The following is a 17,809-nucleotide window of genomic DNA, read 5'->3' as shown; positions in this document are numbered from 1 at the left end:
TAATACATATCATTATTTTAAAATTACTGCTATATATATTTTAATAAAAATATTTATTTAAAAGCGAAATATATGTTGTGTGTGCGTAATCGTTTGTCAATTGTGTGTTTGTTTGGGCGCCTCTACCACAGACTCCTGATCAGCACCACAGACAGCTACAGAGAACTTCAAAGATACCCAGTTTAAACACAAACTAAAAACTAAACTAAATCATTTTATTCAGAACTAGGTGTAAAATATTCCCGTTTTACTATTTCTAATTCATCTTGTTTGAATACACTTGTCCTGTTGTCTATATTTGAACTGAACTTGCAATAAATTAAAGTATTGCAGAGTAAATTTGTAATAATGTTTTTCCTTATTCGTGTATGATAATTAACCTGTAAAACATTTATTTGTTTTATTTTTATTTTGTTATGTTTTTTATGTTTTAATGTCGGCTTTATACATTAATTATACTTCTTATAATTCAACTGTATATTTCACCCTGAAAACCGCCATTCAAAAGAATTAAAAAAATAAATAAATAGAATTAAGTCTAAAACTAGCTTTTCTAATTGTAAAAAGTATATACTATGGGTTACTGTTGTCTTTAGTTAAAAGTCTGAACAAGTTACAGTACCTGTTTACAACCAAAGCAACAATGCTTGATGCCATTCCAGTCTCTCAATAATAATATATAATATATATATAATATAATGATTTGATTTGATTTGATGATAATATAATTTAAAGCATGTTTTGGAAACGTTTAAACTCTTTACACTGTGATTTCTATGGTGTCAAGAAGCATCATTTAGCTTATTTTATGATGTTTGACATTTTATGTTAATAACCAATACACTGAATACAGTCCATGTTTCAACACTAATTCACGAGTAGTTAAGACGCTTGGAAAGAAGTTGAAACTGAATAAGACACGTCTATTTAGAAGAATAAAAATAACTGTTTACAAACATACATAGATATTATCCAATACATTTCATTATTTATAAATGTATCCCTAATATAGAAGACACATGCTCTTTCTGTAATTATATGGTGGAAATACTAGTTTGTTCAGTGTGTATACATGACAATGTTTTGGCGGATTTCCAGCTGGAAATTTTACTTAAAGAACACGATTTGTTATTAATAATTCATAATCCTACATAATTAATAATTTATAGCCTACATCTCTCTCAGCTATATTACGCTATATAACCAAACACTTATCTGTATAAAGCTGTGATGTAAATAAATATATTACATTGTAAAGGTCTAAATATATACATCGGTGTTTCAATAGATTGATAGATAGATTGAATGAATATGACTTCTGAAGTCTGAAGTGTGTGACTACAATATCAGCCACTGTTAGACTTCATATCCCAGAAGTCTCTGCAGCACATAAGTGATGTCACCTGATAATCAAGAGGGGAGGGTGTGCTAATGTTTACAACCATTGGGCTGTCAATAATTTTAACGTAAAAACTGTGATTTTGTCAATATTTCTGCAGCATATGAAAAGACAAGTATATAATGGCGCAAACTAAATGACCTCTTCTCGCATTCAGGTAAAACGATTACTTTAATTAAGCATTTGATCATCTAATTAAGCTCGTTAGCGCTTAGCTCGTAAACGTTAGTTATCTGATATTGATAAACAGTCAACGGAGCACAACGATGTTATTTGCTAACTTTAACTACTAACAATAGCTGGACCTGAACCAACTGCTCAATAAACTACATTTAAACACAACCGATAGCATTACCTGCTGACCTCCAGTATGTAACAGTTTAATAGCTACTAAAATAGCTAGCTTCTAAGCTGTTTCGCTAGCTTTCAGGGATTGAAGAGACTCTTCACCTGACCACGAGCACTTTGATAGGATTTACACATAGCTAAACTACCCGTTTATTAATGTAAACTACCCATGTTTATAAGCTAACTCTTAAAATGTGTAGCTAAAGCACAGCTTTATTTCACAGTAAGTTGTTTACTATGCACCACACACTACTGCTAGCTTGGCACTTAGCTTAACTACTTCTATTTTCTTTAAAGTCTTTCTTTGTTCTCTTCATAATTATAAGTCTTTATAACGTCTTCGGTTGCTTTAGAGTCGCATAATGTCACTTATTAGAGCGGTACCATTCCCACTGATGTTTGCTGTGACTAGTTGTTGGGTTAAAACATGTTAACATTACTGTTTGTTGCTTTCTGTTTGTGTCAGATTTGTGTGGACTGTGAGTCTCCTGCTTGCTCTTGAATCTGAATCGGTGTCTGGTAAAGAACATTTCAGTGTGTACATCTTTCTGGTCAACGGGTGTGTATTGCAATGTAAAGTTTATACCTTTTTTTTTTTTATTTAAATAGCCCTTTCTGCTAGACTATCAAAAAAACACAAAGCTCTTCAAATTACAATGATATAAAAGAAAGAAAAGCAGTAATTCCTCACATTTGAGAAGCTGGCACAACTGTTCACCTGTGCTTGAAAGTGACTTAACAGTTACTAAAATAGTTCCAGATACATTTTCTGTTGATGACTAAATGTAGGGCTCGTAATATGAAACTCCATACAGTCTTACATTTTCGATATCTTAATATGGCATAAGTGTTTTTTAAATTCTGCATTACAGTAAAGTGATGCGACTATTCTAGCTTTTCTATTATTTGCCTTTACCCACTTAGTCATTAAATACACCTTACTGATGATTATTCATTAAACATCTCACTGTATAAATATTTTGTGAAAGCATCAAGTTATTTGGTCAAAAATATCGTGATATTTGATTTTCTCCATATTGCCCTGCTCTAAATGATTGATTATTCAACTTATTCAATCCGGCTCAAATTTCACTTGACATTGTTTACATGCTGCCATAAGTGAATTCTACAACACCTCATTGAACAAGTTCTGCATTTTGAGTAGGACACGAGCTACTGATGTTGTTGTACTTATTCTTGTTAGAGTCTCTCCTTTTTGTTGTGAGTGTGTCACACTCGTGGATTAATTAATGAATTCTGAACCTCTTGTAATTTCAACATGTCCTTGTCCGTCCATGCATGTCTCATCAGTTTCCTGATGGAGTGGGTGTTCATCATGAACCGGATGAGCTCTCAGGGTAGCTCTGCAGCCCAGCGGAGGCGGATGGCCCTGGGGGTGGTGATACTCCTGCTGGTGGATGTCATCTGGGTAGTCTCGTCTGAGCTAACCTCAGTAAGGACTTTCAGTCAGTCAGTCAGTCAGTCAGGTAGTTACCCAAAGACGACTGGGTTAGCAGCATAGAAGTTTGGAAGTAGCTAGAAATGTAAGACGAGAGGAAACCAGCAAACATCCAGCTTCCAGAGAAACATGTCTAAAGGAATAACTAATCAAAGATACTAACGACAGCCATCACATACATGTACTGGAGTAACACATCCAGTGATTCCTTCTGAAATGTAGTGAAAGTATAAATCACATTATATTGTTTAAATATCATTTTTTAGTCTCTTCTTAGGAAGAACTGGATTTAACTTGAGAAACTTGAGATGCAAAATAAACAGGAGTGCCTGAGAGGGTCCAGCTTGCAGCTCATGTTAGTTAAAAGCTGTTGTGATCCTAACAGCTTCCTCCTGTTGATTCTTCCTGCAGTACATTTTCAGGCAACAGGAGTACAACAAACCCTTCTTCAGCACATTCACCAAGACCTCCATGTTTGTCCTCTATCTGCTGGGCTTCCTGCTGTGGCGGCCCTGGAGGCAGCAGTGCACTGGCTCTCTGAAACGGCGGCACTCTGCGTTTGTAAGTAGTTAAAGCTCACTCTCACCGTGGGGGGAGGGGGGAGGGGGGGGGGGGTCACATTTATGACTGCATTTCACCTCAATCATCATACACACTCACATACCAGGTTTATTGACTTTATTTTTCTGAGCTTCATCTGCAGCAGAAGCAGAAAATTGTGGAAAACATTATAGAAATCCTGGATTTTGACCTTTTGTAATCATCAGAACAGCCTCACTGTTCAGACTGAGCTTCCTTTTCAATTTATAATTGATTTTTATTGGCCTAAAAGATCACCTCATTGCACTGCGCCTAAGCGCAGTTAAAAGGTGCAGCAGAAGGTTTTTTGTGTTCAAATAAAGTCATTTTTGATTTGTAAAAGTCTCTTGTGGAAGTTCTCTTGCTTCTGGTCTGTAAATTGATGGTTTGATTTGCATCTTTTTGCAGTTTGCTGATGCTGAGGCCTACTTTGCACCCTGCACCACTGACACCACTGTGAACAACTGTTTGGTACGTAGTCTAACAAAGTAAACCAGTCAAAAGTGCTACAAGTGTAGCTAACACACATGTTCAGTTTTTTTTCCCCTGGCTGGTTTTCCAACCGGGTGCAGCACTTTCCTTTTACAACTACAAATGTCCGACTTACTTTGTCACTCCTGTGCAGAGTGAACCATTGTATGTCCCGGTGAAGTTCCAGGACGTACCTGCTGAGCACTCAAATTGTTTAATGGGAGACTGCGAATCTTGTGAGTACATTTGTTTTGTTTTAAAAACAAGTTAGCATATTTATTATCTTGTTTCAACATTGTATCCCCTCTGGATTTACTAAGATCACAGTAGAAGAACAATTTGGTCTCGTAAATATAAAATAACATTTTAACAGCAGAGGGCAGTGGCGAGCTATGAGAATAGACCAAATTATTGTTAAGAGACGATATGAAAGACAGAATATTTAACAAGAGAAACCTCTGTCTGACCTTTTATGAGAGCCTCGCACTCTGTTATCCTCTCTCCTCCGTCTTGGCTTTACTTCGCAGAGCAACAGAACGATCTTTTGGCTCTTACGCACTTTTTAGTGATGCAGTTCAGGAAAGTTGTAGCTGCCCTTAATGTCTTGATCTGGACGAAAGACGATGTAGCTGTAGAGTTTAAATCCCCGCCGTAAAGGTTCTGAGAGTCTATCAGGGTTTCTGTTTGTATTTCAAAGGTTCATATGTTTGTCCCTTATGTTTAAAAGTTACAGGACTTGTGTTCAGCCCAGTCATGCATTAGCACCTGACAGGCAGGACATTTTGTGTAATGAAATAAAATGTGCAACGCCTCCCAACAGCTTCCAAAAAGCAGCGGGTGCGTTTCAGTAATATCATGGAGGTGCGTCAGCTGCCCTCTACTCAAGCCCTGGAGGCAAAACTGTCCCGTATGTCCTACCCAGCTGCCAAGGACCACGAGGCCATGTTGCGCACAGTGGGCAAGCTAACCATCACTGATGTGGCCAAAATCAGCTTCTTCTTCTGCTTCGTGGTGAGCACACACACACACACACACACACACACACACACACACACACACACACACACACACACACACACACACACACACACACTCATTCTTTTTGTGTTATTTGCTAGCCAGGTGGTAAATATGTGATTTGCAGATACTTTGAGTGCTTTTGGTACATATGAATTATGAAGGTGAGCAGAAAGTGATGGTTTATGAAAGCCATTAATCATGTAGCCTTTCAAGTGATGAACTGCTTTTAATTTGTGACTCATCCTCTCTGTGCACATTGTAGAGCGTCTGGGAAATCTTAAAGCAGAGCATTTGACATGAGCCTTCTTTTGATCACTTGTTAGGGAATTATACTCTAAGGCTTAAAAACTATAGAAAGAATATTACATATTTAGCTATTATCCTGCTATGATGTTATGATCTATAAATCATATCAAAAGTAGAACACCTTATGTATGTACTACCCAGAAATAGAAGTTACTGTGTCAGATGTCTAGGTATACAGGTATAGGTAATAAGTACACTGTTTTTGTGACTAACCTAACATACTGGCAGTTTTTCTCTTGTTTTAATTATTATAAGTTTTTAGAGCATTTTATGCCATAATTAGTGGTAGTGCAGAGATGCAACAAAGGTCAACTTTGAGTAGAATAAAAACTTCAGACATTTTACACGATATGCATGTTTATACTTATTTATTTACTTATTTTCCTTGCATAATTTAGGTTGTATACCCTTTGAATGTTATCATGGGGGGGGGTATTTAGTAAACTTTACTTAAAGTAAACTAAAAGTACTCATGGTTCTGAAATTGTTCCTGTTATGAATCTTATTATAGAATTACTTTGAATGACTGTGTGACTAGTGTTTTAGAATTGGTGCTAATTCAAAGTGTTTTATCTACTGTTGGGTAGTTCAATCTTTAACAAAGCATCATCATTCATAAGGTCTTCATGTGCTTTGGATGGAAAATCTTCATTTGTAAAGTAACTTGTAAATCAAATAAATGTAGTGCATGTAAGACATTTAAAAAAATAAATAAAAAAACTTCAGACTGTCTGCTGAACCAGGCTTTATAATATCAATTAGATGGTATTCACCACAGGGCCGATGTACAGTGAGGTGTAGCAAATGTCACATCACTGCTTGTGTTCGTCTTCCAGTGGTTCCTGGCTAACCTGTCCTATCAGGAGGCCCTGTCCGACACGCAGGTCGCCATCGTCAACATTCTCTCATCCACCTCAGGTGACTCGTTCTCTCACACAATACGTCAAATGTGAAACTATTTTACCTCCACTTGATCAAAGGAAGGGAAACTGTGTTGGTTAGGTAGTGTTAGCCATCATGTATTTATTTACCCTAAAGAGAAGCGTACCCACTGCTTTGACTGGTTCGTCAGCTGTCTGATGCGACAGCTGTGAAATAAAGTAAATGAAGTTTTTTTTTTTAAAGACTGGACTTGACTTTCTCTTCCTCCTCTTCAGGTCTGTTCACGCTCATCTTAGCAGCCATATTTCCCAGCAACAGCAGCGACCGTTTCACCCTGTCCAAGCTGTTAGCTGTGGCTCTGAGGTAAGGGCGGAGTCAGTTGAGTTGAGAGGCATGTTGGGAGGGTTTTCAGTGCTGAGCATGTATCTGCATGAGTGGATGTATTGTTTTATGTTGTTTTGTTTGGTGATGTATCCTGTGATTTACTGGAGGAGCTGTAAATGTTCTTCTTGCCTTCCCCCATTCCCCAGCTGGTTCAGACCAATACATCTCCACAAATACTGGCCAGAGTTTAAGAACATCTTTTGTGAATATTCATGGTCCTCAAAAGGATATTGAACCTGACCTTTCCTCTGACCAAAATATATACTTTGAACCCAATACATCTCCTTTAATAACCCCCTGACCTTGGTCTATTGTAGCGTCCCTGATACATTTGAACAGTTTTTGCCTAAGGCACTCATTTAAAGTTTAGTTTCAGTCTTTGTCTTGAAATGTTAATCATTAAATGTTAGTTTTAGCCAAGTTGTTGAGCTTGTCTTATTTCATTTTACTCAAAACATATGTACTTATGTTCGATGACAACACTTTTTTCATCCACTGCCCACGTTTTAAAGTTGTTTCTATAACATGTGCATGACATCCACGGTATGGTTAAGGTTATGGAAAGATTGTAGTTACGGTTAATAAAGCAAGTCAGATGCCCCACACGCCCACCCACCATTGCTACATAAAGCACACACTACGTGCTGCATGTTGGCACTGCACATAAATCATGATGTGAAGAATTGTTCAATTTGTAATCGCAGGGGATACTGAGATGGAATATATGAACATTTTGTGAGATCCATTTTCTAAATCTGATCTAAATAGTTTTTCTTTCCTGTGTTTATGACTCAAGCAGATGCATATTGTGTTTTAGCAAGTTATGTAACATTGTTTAATTTGCTAACACAACATATGTAACTGTTTAGAGTGGACGGAGAAATTAAAACTCACCTGGATGAAAACATGAATGCTTTTAGTCCTATTTAGAACACGTGTAGTGGAAACATGAATTACATTAATAAACACTTGTTTTAATTAATGACCCTTGTTTTTTTAAAGGAACTTAGAAAGATTATCCTGGCAAAACCTTTTTTCCACCTGTTCTGAAGTCACACAGGAGAGAAAACACTTCACATCAGACTTAGACAATAGATTGCCAGAAATATACTCCCATACTTTAGACATTTTGTTCTAATGATTTACATCTCATTTTAAACTGTAAGTCTTAAAGTTTGTTACCTGTCCTTGTACATTTGAATCAGTCGGTCGATGTTGTATCTCTTTTGTTTAGCATGGGAGGAGTTACCCTCGTGAGTTTCTCCAGCATGGACAACCCTGATGAGAAAGGCATCGCAGGTAACCGTGGAGACCGCGATTATCTGTCTCTCTTTCACGTCACTATTGTGTAGTGAAATTGTTGAATTACTCTTTTGCCTAATAGTGATACATTTGTATAGTTTAAAACCTTCTTTCAAAATGTGATTGATTTTTACATGAAGGTTCTTTGTGGTCGCTGGCGGGGGCGGTGCTGTATGCGGTCTACATTGTAATGATCAAGAGACGAGTGGATCGGGAGGATAAGCTTGACATCCCCATGTTCTTTGGTAAGCAAATACTCATTGTGTGTGTTTTTAAGGACAATAACTATTTACCAGGTAGTTGTTGCCACTGTGGCATACAGAGTGTTAAGCTGGAGCTGCTGTGTGTCTCTCAGGGTTTGTGGGTCTGTTCAACCTGCTGCTGCTGTGGCCGGGCTTCCTCCTGCTCCACTACACGGGCTTCGAGGCCTTTGAGCTTCCCAGCCAGCTGGTGTGGACGTACATCCTCATTAATGGCCTCATTGGAACCGTTCTGTCAGAGTTCCTCTGGCTCTGGTGAGCACCTGACGCTTTATTTATTCAGGTCACTAATCTATGGAAGCTTCCATAGTGGACTTTTTAACAATGATAATGTAAACTTAAAAATGTAAATGTAATTCCACAATAGCCGTATTATTTTCCATATTATTTATGTGTTATTTGAGTAGAAGGTAAAAATAGCACAATTTTCTTTTACACATTTCTGTATAGTCTTATGACCATGTCAAAAGGAAAACTGTGCCCCAGTGGAAAATATCACAAATTATACATTTGTCTCAGTGTGCTTTACAGACTGTACAGGTTACGACATCCTCTGTCCTTAGACCCTCGCATCGCACAAGGAAACACTTCCTAAAAGAAACCCCATAATTAAAGGGGAAAAATGTAAGAAACCTCAGGGAGAGCAACTGAGGAGGGATCCCTCTCCCAGGACGGACAGACGTGCAATAGATGTCGTGTGTACAGGATAAACAACATAGTACAAATACAACATTCGACAGAAATTATGTTGTGTTGGAAAAAAAAGAAATAGAAAGTTTGGATGAATCCAGGAAAATGTCAATAAGGCTTCCCGGTGTCCAGCAGGACCAGGGCAGCAGGCGCTGTCACGATTCATGATCCTGACGTAAACTTTATCAGTGGCAACCTGCCACATGAGAGACAGACACTCCGGGGATGATACCCCGGATGGTGAGTTAGTAACATACATTTACATAAATGCATACAGATAGAGAGGGAGAGAAGAAGAGAGAGGGAGGGGAGGAGAGAGGAAGAGAAGGAAGAGAGCAGGGAGGTGTCCCCCGGCAGTCTAAGCCTATAGCAGCATAACTAGGGGCTGATCCAGGGCAAACCTGAGCCAGCCCTAACTATAAGCTTTATCAAAAAGGAAAGTCTTTAGCCTGCTCTTAAATGTGGAGAGTGTGTCTGCCTCCCTGAACACAAACTGGAAGCTGGTTCCACTGGAGAGGAGCTTGATAGCTGAAGGCTCTGGCTCCCATTGTACTCTTAGAGACTCTAGGAACCACAAGTAACCCTGCAGTCTGGGAGCGTAATGCTCTAGTTGGTTTATAAGGTACTATGAGATCTTTAAGATATGCTGGAGCCTGACCTTTAATTGATTTGTAAGTCAGGAGAAGGATTTTGAATTCTATTCTGTATTTTACCAGGAGCCAGTGCAGAGCAGCTAATACAGGAGTAATATGATCCCATTTCCTTGTTCTAGTCAATACACGTGCCGCTGCATTTTGGATCAACTGAAGAGTCTTAAGCGACTTTTTGGGACAACCTGATAACAATGAGTTGCAGTAATCCAGCCAAATTGGATTATTTCATTTTCATTCTTACTCAAATAACACAAACTGTATTTATGTGTAAGATTATAATGCTCTTGTCGAATTACATTTTCACTTTTCATGTTTACATTATCCTTTTATTAAAGTCCTCTACGGGCTTCCATACATACATCACAGTTTCCATTTTGATACTCTGAGTTGAGTTAGGTGAACTGATCAGTCTTAAGAATAATTTCCCTAACGTTTTAATGCCATGGTGATGCTGCTTTCTCTGCACAGGGGCTGTTTCCTCACATCGTCTCTAATCGGGACTCTGGCATTGAGCCTCACCATCCCGCTCTCTATTATGGCAGATATTTGCATGCAGAAGGTAAGTTTCCCGCCGCAGGTACTTAACAATCAGATTCAGAGTTTGAAATAAGATTTAAGATACAGTTTCTTGGAAGATGGCAAATTGAAAAGTCTGTTTGTTTACTTCTCGCTGTATAAGGTGTGCACTGAATCTGCTTTTGATTATTTGCTCAAGTTAATGTAATGTGAGTAAATATTTATTAAATTAGTTAAATGAATCTAAAATACTGACGTCCGGTCATGACAGTAGTTCTAATATTTGCTATGTGGATAGGTCCGTTTCTCGTGGCTGTTTTTTGCCGGGGCGGTCCCTGTCTTCCTCTCCTTCTTCATCGCAACGCTCCTGTGCCACTACAACAACTGGGACCCTGTCCTGTTGGGGCTGAGGAGAGTGTACGTCTTCATTTGCAGAAAACATCGCATTCAGAGGTAAAGTACACACTGATGTTACAGAGGAATTACAATTGACCAACACCATGTGACGGCCACATGAGTGGTCTGACTTTAACCTTTAACATTAACCATATGAAATGTGTGCCTTAGTTTACATTCAACCCAAAGTGACAAGTTACAAATCAAAAAGTTAGTTTATTTTCTGTTTTTATTGCGTGCGCGGGGAGATTGCGCGCCGTGGTTTCTATTTAGTTCTCCCCTCTCCTTGTGTGTGTGTGTGTGTGTGTGTGTGTGTGTGCTGTGTGTGTCAGCTGCGAAGCCCCGCCCTTCACAAAACTGATCGAAGGAGAGAATGTGAATGAGCAAAGTAGACAGTACAAACTGAAACGTGCACATAAATTAGATCAATAGCATAAGTGTTTAGTTTATTTAATAAAAGAGATCTGTCAACGTGAAAAGTGAGTTGTGAATAAAAAAAATCATTTTATTTTTTTAATTCGAGAAAGATAAAAAAAAACACCTTGAATTTCAGGCAGGGCGCTGGGCTCCGTTGGCGGGGCGCAGCGCCAGAGCAACAGACAATGGTAGGGGAAACACTGCGCTGCAGAGAGCTGCTTGTTGGGCCAAACTCCGCCGAAGAGCGTTAACTTTATCCAAACGCACTCGTCCTTTCAGCTCGTGCAGTTCGGCATGTTTCGTGCTGTAATTACGCTCGAGATTATTTTTCATCACCGCAAGTACGTCCGCACAAACTAGACACACTGTCCTTTTACTTCCACAAAGAAACAATCGTTTGTCCATTTCTCCTGGAACATTCCACATCCAGCTTTCTCTGTTTTACACTCGCCACGCTGCGTTCGCTGATGTTAATGACCGTCTCGTTTAAGTTTTTGGACATGACGTGACCACGTGATGACACGTTCCGCTCGTGTTGTGTTCAAGGACCCTGACCTTGGCCAGGAAAAACAATCAGTCGCCCGTTAAAATATTGCCGTATACGGCCCGGAGGCCAGAGGTTCCCCACCCCTGCTCTAAAGGATCATCCATCAAAAGAAAGTTTTAAATCTTGGCCGTTTAATTTGAATAAAATGTCTGATTATTAATGTCCTAGTATAATATTAGGCTATAAAAGCAAACCTGACTCGTCATGTGCACTGGTACTTATCTTATGGGACTATTCACATCACTATATCCTCACAGACAAAACAGTGTCGCTCTTTACAGTCATTTTCCAACAGACTGCCTCGATTGTGTCCACACACACACACACACACACACACACACACACACACACACACACACACACACACACACACACACACACACACACACACACACACACAGGACCAGGCTTTATGTGAAACATCTACTAAGTGGTTTTCAGTCCAGTCCCTTGTGCATGACTAGGGACATTTTGGGCTTTTAAATTTTTCTTTCCTGTTGGCCGTGTTATGGTGTGCATTTTGGCAAAGGTGTGAGGTTGTTTTTTTTTTTGAGAAATGTGGAAGTTCAACCTCAGCTCCTATAATAAACTGTGTCTCTCTCATGTTTACCCTATGGGGCAAATACAGTACATGCTATTTGAAAAATCCCAAACTGTGAAAAAAACACAACTTCTCCTTTTTTATAGCATTTATTATACAGAAAACAATACAATATGTAAACAACACTTTAAATAGAATTCTGAAAATGAATATATATTTGGTAGTTATGATCAGGACTGAAATATTACAGACTGTGAAAAAATCCCCCGAGTACTTAGTATAGGGACAATAATAAATACACACTGTAATCATAACAGTGGCCTTATGTTAGTTAACAAACTTACATTTAAAGATTCTGAAAATGAATGAATGTGATGATCGGGAGCAACTTTATTAAAGTGATGCACAAGAGTTAAAATGTTAACGTTTTAAATGGAAATCGATTTGTTTCATTGTATTGTGATGTGGTTTACTCTGACACACACTTAGAGTAGTTTCTTCTCTGACATTCTCACAAGGACAATAGACTCCATTTGTAGCTCGCAGCCTCGCTAAGTTAAGTCTGTAATCAGATGAACATGCTTCACTGACGACCCTCTCTGCGATAGTTATGCTCTCCATTCTGCTGTGAGCGCTTGTTCCCATTTGGTGAGCGACGATTATAATAATGATGGTTGTCAAGATGATGACTGATGATGATGATTGACACCCGGTACCACCCCGCTCACAGATTGCCAGAAGACAGCGAGCAGTGTGAAAGCCTTATCCCTCTACACACCGTCTCCCCCAGCGAAAGAAGCTTCTGTTCGTGATCCAGCAGCCAAACACAAAGTAAGTGTGTGTGTGTGTGTGTGTGTGTGTGTGTGACCAGATGCGAAAAAGTATGAATTGGCCTTTAGTGTGTCAGAAGTCTGCGGCGATGATGGCAACCCACGGACCCCGTCTCATCTACCTTGCTTTGTGGGTGAAACGTTTTTAGTGTCATCACCATTCATATCTTTAAAACGTGTGTTTCTAATGAAATTGTTTACAAGAGCACAAGGTTCTTCATAGATCTAGCCTCTTAACGTTGCTCTCAAAGTGCACCAGAACTTAAAAACGTACAACATTTTCTTCCCCAGCTTTGACAACAACTTTTTTTTGTAGCTTTGCATCCCAAACTCTAGGATTTCTGCAATAGTTGATGAGGCTCAGGATGTGTGCCGTCTCCGCTCTGCTTTCACTCAGTTGTTTCTCTTTGACCATCTGTGAAGTATTTGTCTGACGCCCTCAGTGTTTGGACATGGTGGTGTGTAAGAGGGACAGGAGACGAGCGGGACAGGAAGATCCTCACGTAAATATTTTAGATTTGAGATTGGCCAGCCACTTCCCAGCGTCTGCATCTCGGTGAAGTCTCCCGTCTGTTCACTATTCAGAGGTTTAGTCGAGCTTTTCTCAGCTGCCTCACAAACCTGTAAAGTAATTGCCAGCAGCGCAGAGAGAGATGAACTCAGCATGTGGTTTCTAATAGAGGTGTTAGTGGAGAATGGAGGTGCAATTTAGGACAAACTTAAGCCTGTCTGCTGGGTGTGTAGTGTCCAGTGGAGGAGCAAATGTGTGTGTGTGTGTGTGTGTGTGCACGTCTGTCTGTCCACTTGCATAGAAGTAAACCTGAAACGGAGGATTATTTTATTATCGATTACCCTTTTGGTTATTATTTTCAGTTAAATGATTAAGTGTTTAATCTTCAGTGTCAACAAATTCTAAAAACGCACATTGCAAACTCATAACCCGACAATATTCAGCTTATGTTTATAGTATAAAAAGAGAAAATCACCAAATCCTCACAATGGAGACGCTGGAACTGGCGAATGTTTGGCAGTTTCACTCCATACGTGATTGAAATGATGGTCACATGGCAAGGATATCAGAAGTCCTGACGTCTCGAGACGTCCAGAGAAAAGGGTTAATTATGTGGATGGAATACAAAGAGAATATCTCTGCTGCATCGATGTAGATCCCTGTCCATTGTGAGTTAAAGGTGCTAAATCGGGAGTACTCTTAAAAGCGCTATATAGAAGTATGCACCCATCCATGTCCTTACATATTATATATACATGATTTTTGTCTCACTCCGTTTTCTTAGTTTCTTTTCTTATTTGTCTCCCAAGGTGGCGAATGTGGATCTCGCTGAGCTGACAATCTGGAAGCTTTCAGAGACATTGAACCCCAGTGCCTCCTATTAAATCTATTTATTTTCTATAGTGTTGAGACGATGCATCCATTTCTACAAGCTCGTTTTTTATTTTCACATTCCAGTCATCACAGACTGAGATTCATTGTTTGTTTTTTTTTTTGACGTTTTCTGTGTAAAAAGAAACCTTATGGTTCTCAAGGTGCTGGACATTATCAGTGATTGCCATATTGTCATGTGACCAAATGAAACGGTACATGTTGAACTTGATCATAACCCTAACGGAGGCAGAGTAACTGTGTGTGTAACTGAACATCTGTGAGTTCACAAAATATCTTTCAGGACGAACATTGTTCCGTACTGGACGTGGTTATGTTTGTTATAGTCTTGCTGCTTGTTTAAGTGTGTGTGTGTGTGTGTGTGTGAAGCAGACACAGTGCACTTTTACAAATTATTTTGTTTTTGATTTGGTTGCCTTTGACAGAGAAAGCCTGCTTTTTTTTTCCATAAATCAGCCAAAACACTTCATATGATGAGGTAGTCAATATGGCCGCATTGTTTTCAGGAGCAGTGATGTGTTCGAATCAGAAACGCAGCGCAGTGATGAGTTCATGATACTCTCAGCAGCTTGGGTGATGACCGAACCTTTCCTCTGCGTTCCTTTAGACCTCCAGGTATTTCTAACACTGTCCTGATGGCATTCAACTTTTTAAAGGGATAGTTGTTATTGTTTTAAGTGAGATTGTATGAGGTACTTATCCACCGTCAGTGTGTTACTACAGTAGATGCAGTTTGGAGAAGCAGACAGGAGTACCAGCAGGAAGCTAAGTACTGTACTGCTGTGGACAGGTCAGCAGCAACACATACTGTATGTTAGACACCTAAACAAATATCAGTTTAAGTGTACACTATATTTAGAATATTTTCCCTGCTTTACTTTGCTGTCAGACGACGCTTTCTGAACGGGAACTGAAGCCGTTATCTTTCTGAACTAACCTTTAAAACACCAACGTCACAGAATAACTAACCAATAGAGGCAGCAGTAGACCAACTCCTGTGTTCTGAGAGGTAAAATGAATGTTTTTGTCAATGGAGTCTGGCGGCTTTGAAGACAGCAAAGATAACGCTTCAGTCACTAAAGCAGTGAAAATATTCTAAATAGTGTACGCTTGAACCGATGGTGATTATTTTAGGTGTCTCACATATGTGTTGCTGCTGACCCGTCCACAGCAGTACAATACTTGGCTTCTCCGTCCTGTCTGCTTCTCCAAACTGCATCTCCTGCAGGTAACACACTGACTGTGGATAAGTACTTCATACAATCTCACTTCAAAACATCCAAACTATCCCTTTAACATCTGTCAGTAAAAACATTTCAAATTCTTTTTTTTGTCTTAAACGTTCATCAAGGAAACCTTTTGTAAGTCTGACGTGAAGAAAAGTGAAATCTTACTACAGCTGAACAAGAAAGCATCACATGCTTCAACAGCTTTCTTGTTTCCCTCTGTACCTCAGAGTGCTGGATCATAAAGACAAACTGTGATAGACATAATCCTTGTGTTTGAATATGAAGTGATGTTAAGCTTTCCGCTATAAGCTACAAAACGCCTTGCTGCAATAACGGTCGTCAGCTCGTATGAGCAGATTCCTTTCAAAATGGGTGTAAATACTGTATACAGTGAAGCATCAACAGAGAATTGATGTTTTGTTTGTGAAATTCAGATGACCACTACAGATTCCCGTCTGAGATTGTGTATCCTTTTATATTTTATGTATCACTGTAAATGATTTGTGCCAGAGGAAGAGTTTGCATAACAGCCTAATTGTTTTACTTGCAAATGAGATTATATCCCATCGATTGGACTGTTGTGTATGATCCTTTTCTTTCTAAAGCAAAAATGATTTATTTACTGTTTGTGTTTTTCATGTGATGAGCATTTCTTTTAGCAGCCTCAGTGTCTGTCACATAATCCATGATGTACACACTGCAGTCGAAGGTGAATGTCAATGTTGTTCCACATCCTGTTAAATGTCAGATTTCTGTTCATGTTTATGGAGTGTTTATTGCACTCAGCATGACTGGGCGTATGAAGTAGAGGAAGTAATAACCGGCATGTGAGGGTAAACTAACAGGTTGAGCACTTTAAGTGACGTAAACTTCTCTCGTTCATGTTCATTATTGAACCTGCTGTGTTTTTGCCAATGAGTTCCTCCTTCTGTGTGAAAGCTTTTTAGGATGATTAGTTTGCCATGTTGTCTGCTTAGACATTATTTTGTTTTCATCTTTTATCAATGGTGCTTGTGGAATCATAAATATGATTATATTTCTTTCTCAGGTTCTTTGTCTTGTTTTCTGAGCAATTTCTTTGTCTTGAAGTGTCAATGAAGATGTTCTAAAATCTAAAAGAAGGCTGTAATAATATCAACCGCAGCTCTTGAATTATCCTTTTATTTTGCAAGTCTGTTTTCATACTTACACTGCACTATTAAAACATATCTTTTTAAATCTTTGTGTTAAATGGCATATTTCTCCTGGATCACATGTCTTCTGAAGAGACATTGTAAGTGTTGGTGAGACGTGTCGGAGCATGTGATTTGCTCTCATCTCCTGACCATGCATCGTAAAGAAACCCGTTGTGAGTTCTGTTGGTGCTAGAGCCGCTCAAAACGTGATCCGTTCAACGTATCAGAGCAAAAATATCTTGACAAATATTGGAAAATGAAATGTCCCCAGAGGATCAACAGACTTGAATGATCCCCTGACTTCTCATCCAGTGCCACCAGCAGGTCAAACCTTATTTATCCAGTGAAATATCTCAATATTTTCTTTATGGATTGGCACAAAATGAGGGACTTTTGAGGGTCATTATTATTCATTATCATTATGACTACCTGCAAAAGCTTTTGATGTTCCCATCAGCTGTACTTTAGCAAATGTTAGCATGCTAACAAGCTAAACTCATTTGGTCCGATTTGACTCAACTCACTTTTGGTACCAGGTCCTTTTCCACTGCGGATTAGAACCCCCTCAGTGTGGTAGGGAACGTCTGCACTTGTACGCCGTAGTTCTGTGTGCTGCCATTCTAAAACATCTGGATCAAGTAAATAAACAAATTGTGGTCGCTATTGATGTTAACTTGGCTATTTGAAAATGTCAGGTTTCTGCAGGATGTCCCGTGTCACGATGGTGATGATTCCCTTCATATGATGAGGTAGTCAATATGGCCGCATTGTTTTCAGGAGCAGTGATTAACGCTATTCTCATACCCTTCTAGTATCGGCTCAGCTCGCTTGGTACCTCGACCGAGGTTGTACCAAATGGGCTAATGAAAAACCAAAAAAGTGCATTGAGCAGAGCAGTGGCGTACCATGCAGTGGAGATTCGGCATTAGATGGTGAACATAGTAATTACTGTGTGTAGCCGTATTAAGAGAGGTTGTTTAATACATTAGTGGATTAACCTTAT

The 17,809-nt window shown here is 39.2% G+C and overlaps 1 protein-coding gene across 4 annotated transcripts; it reads left to right on the top strand.

Annotated features, from left to right (window-relative positions):
- Positions 1–1,398: 1,398 nt before the first annotated feature.
- On the top strand, positions 1,399–16,849 carry LOC115026687 (solute carrier family 35 member F5-like). Of its 4 annotated transcripts, none has more exons than XM_029459599.1 (16): positions 1,399–1,556; positions 2,214–2,266; positions 3,059–3,200; positions 3,618–3,767; positions 4,194–4,256; positions 4,411–4,492; positions 5,077–5,267; positions 6,419–6,500; positions 6,740–6,827; positions 8,083–8,147; positions 8,291–8,395; positions 8,506–8,665; positions 10,222–10,312; positions 10,568–10,722; positions 12,901–13,001; positions 14,321–16,849. In XM_029459599.1, exons 3-15 carry the CDS (start codon positions 3,066–3,068, stop codon positions 12,980–12,982), a joined length of 1,449 nt encoding a protein of 482 aa, XP_029315459.1. In that variant the 5' UTR covers positions 1,399–1,556; positions 2,214–2,266; positions 3,059–3,065; the 3' UTR covers positions 12,983–13,001; positions 14,321–16,849. The 4 variants fall into 4 exon arrangements, with proteins under 4 accessions (XP_029315459.1, XP_029315458.1, XP_029315456.1 ...); XM_029459598.1 differs by having other exon boundaries at positions 2,214–2,281; XM_029459596.1 differs by having other exon boundaries at positions 2,214–2,306.
- The last annotated feature ends 960 nt before the right edge of the window (positions 16,850–17,809 follow it).

The sequence above is a fragment of the Cottoperca gobio genome, chromosome 21 (assembly GCF_900634415.1).
Source record: "Cottoperca gobio chromosome 21, fCotGob3.1, whole genome shotgun sequence".
In the NCBI taxonomy this organism is placed as follows: domain Eukaryota; kingdom Metazoa; phylum Chordata; class Actinopteri; order Perciformes; family Bovichtidae; genus Cottoperca; species Cottoperca gobio.
The sequence above is the reverse complement of the archived record's forward strand: the minus strand, read 5'-3'. Positions and strand labels throughout refer to the sequence as shown.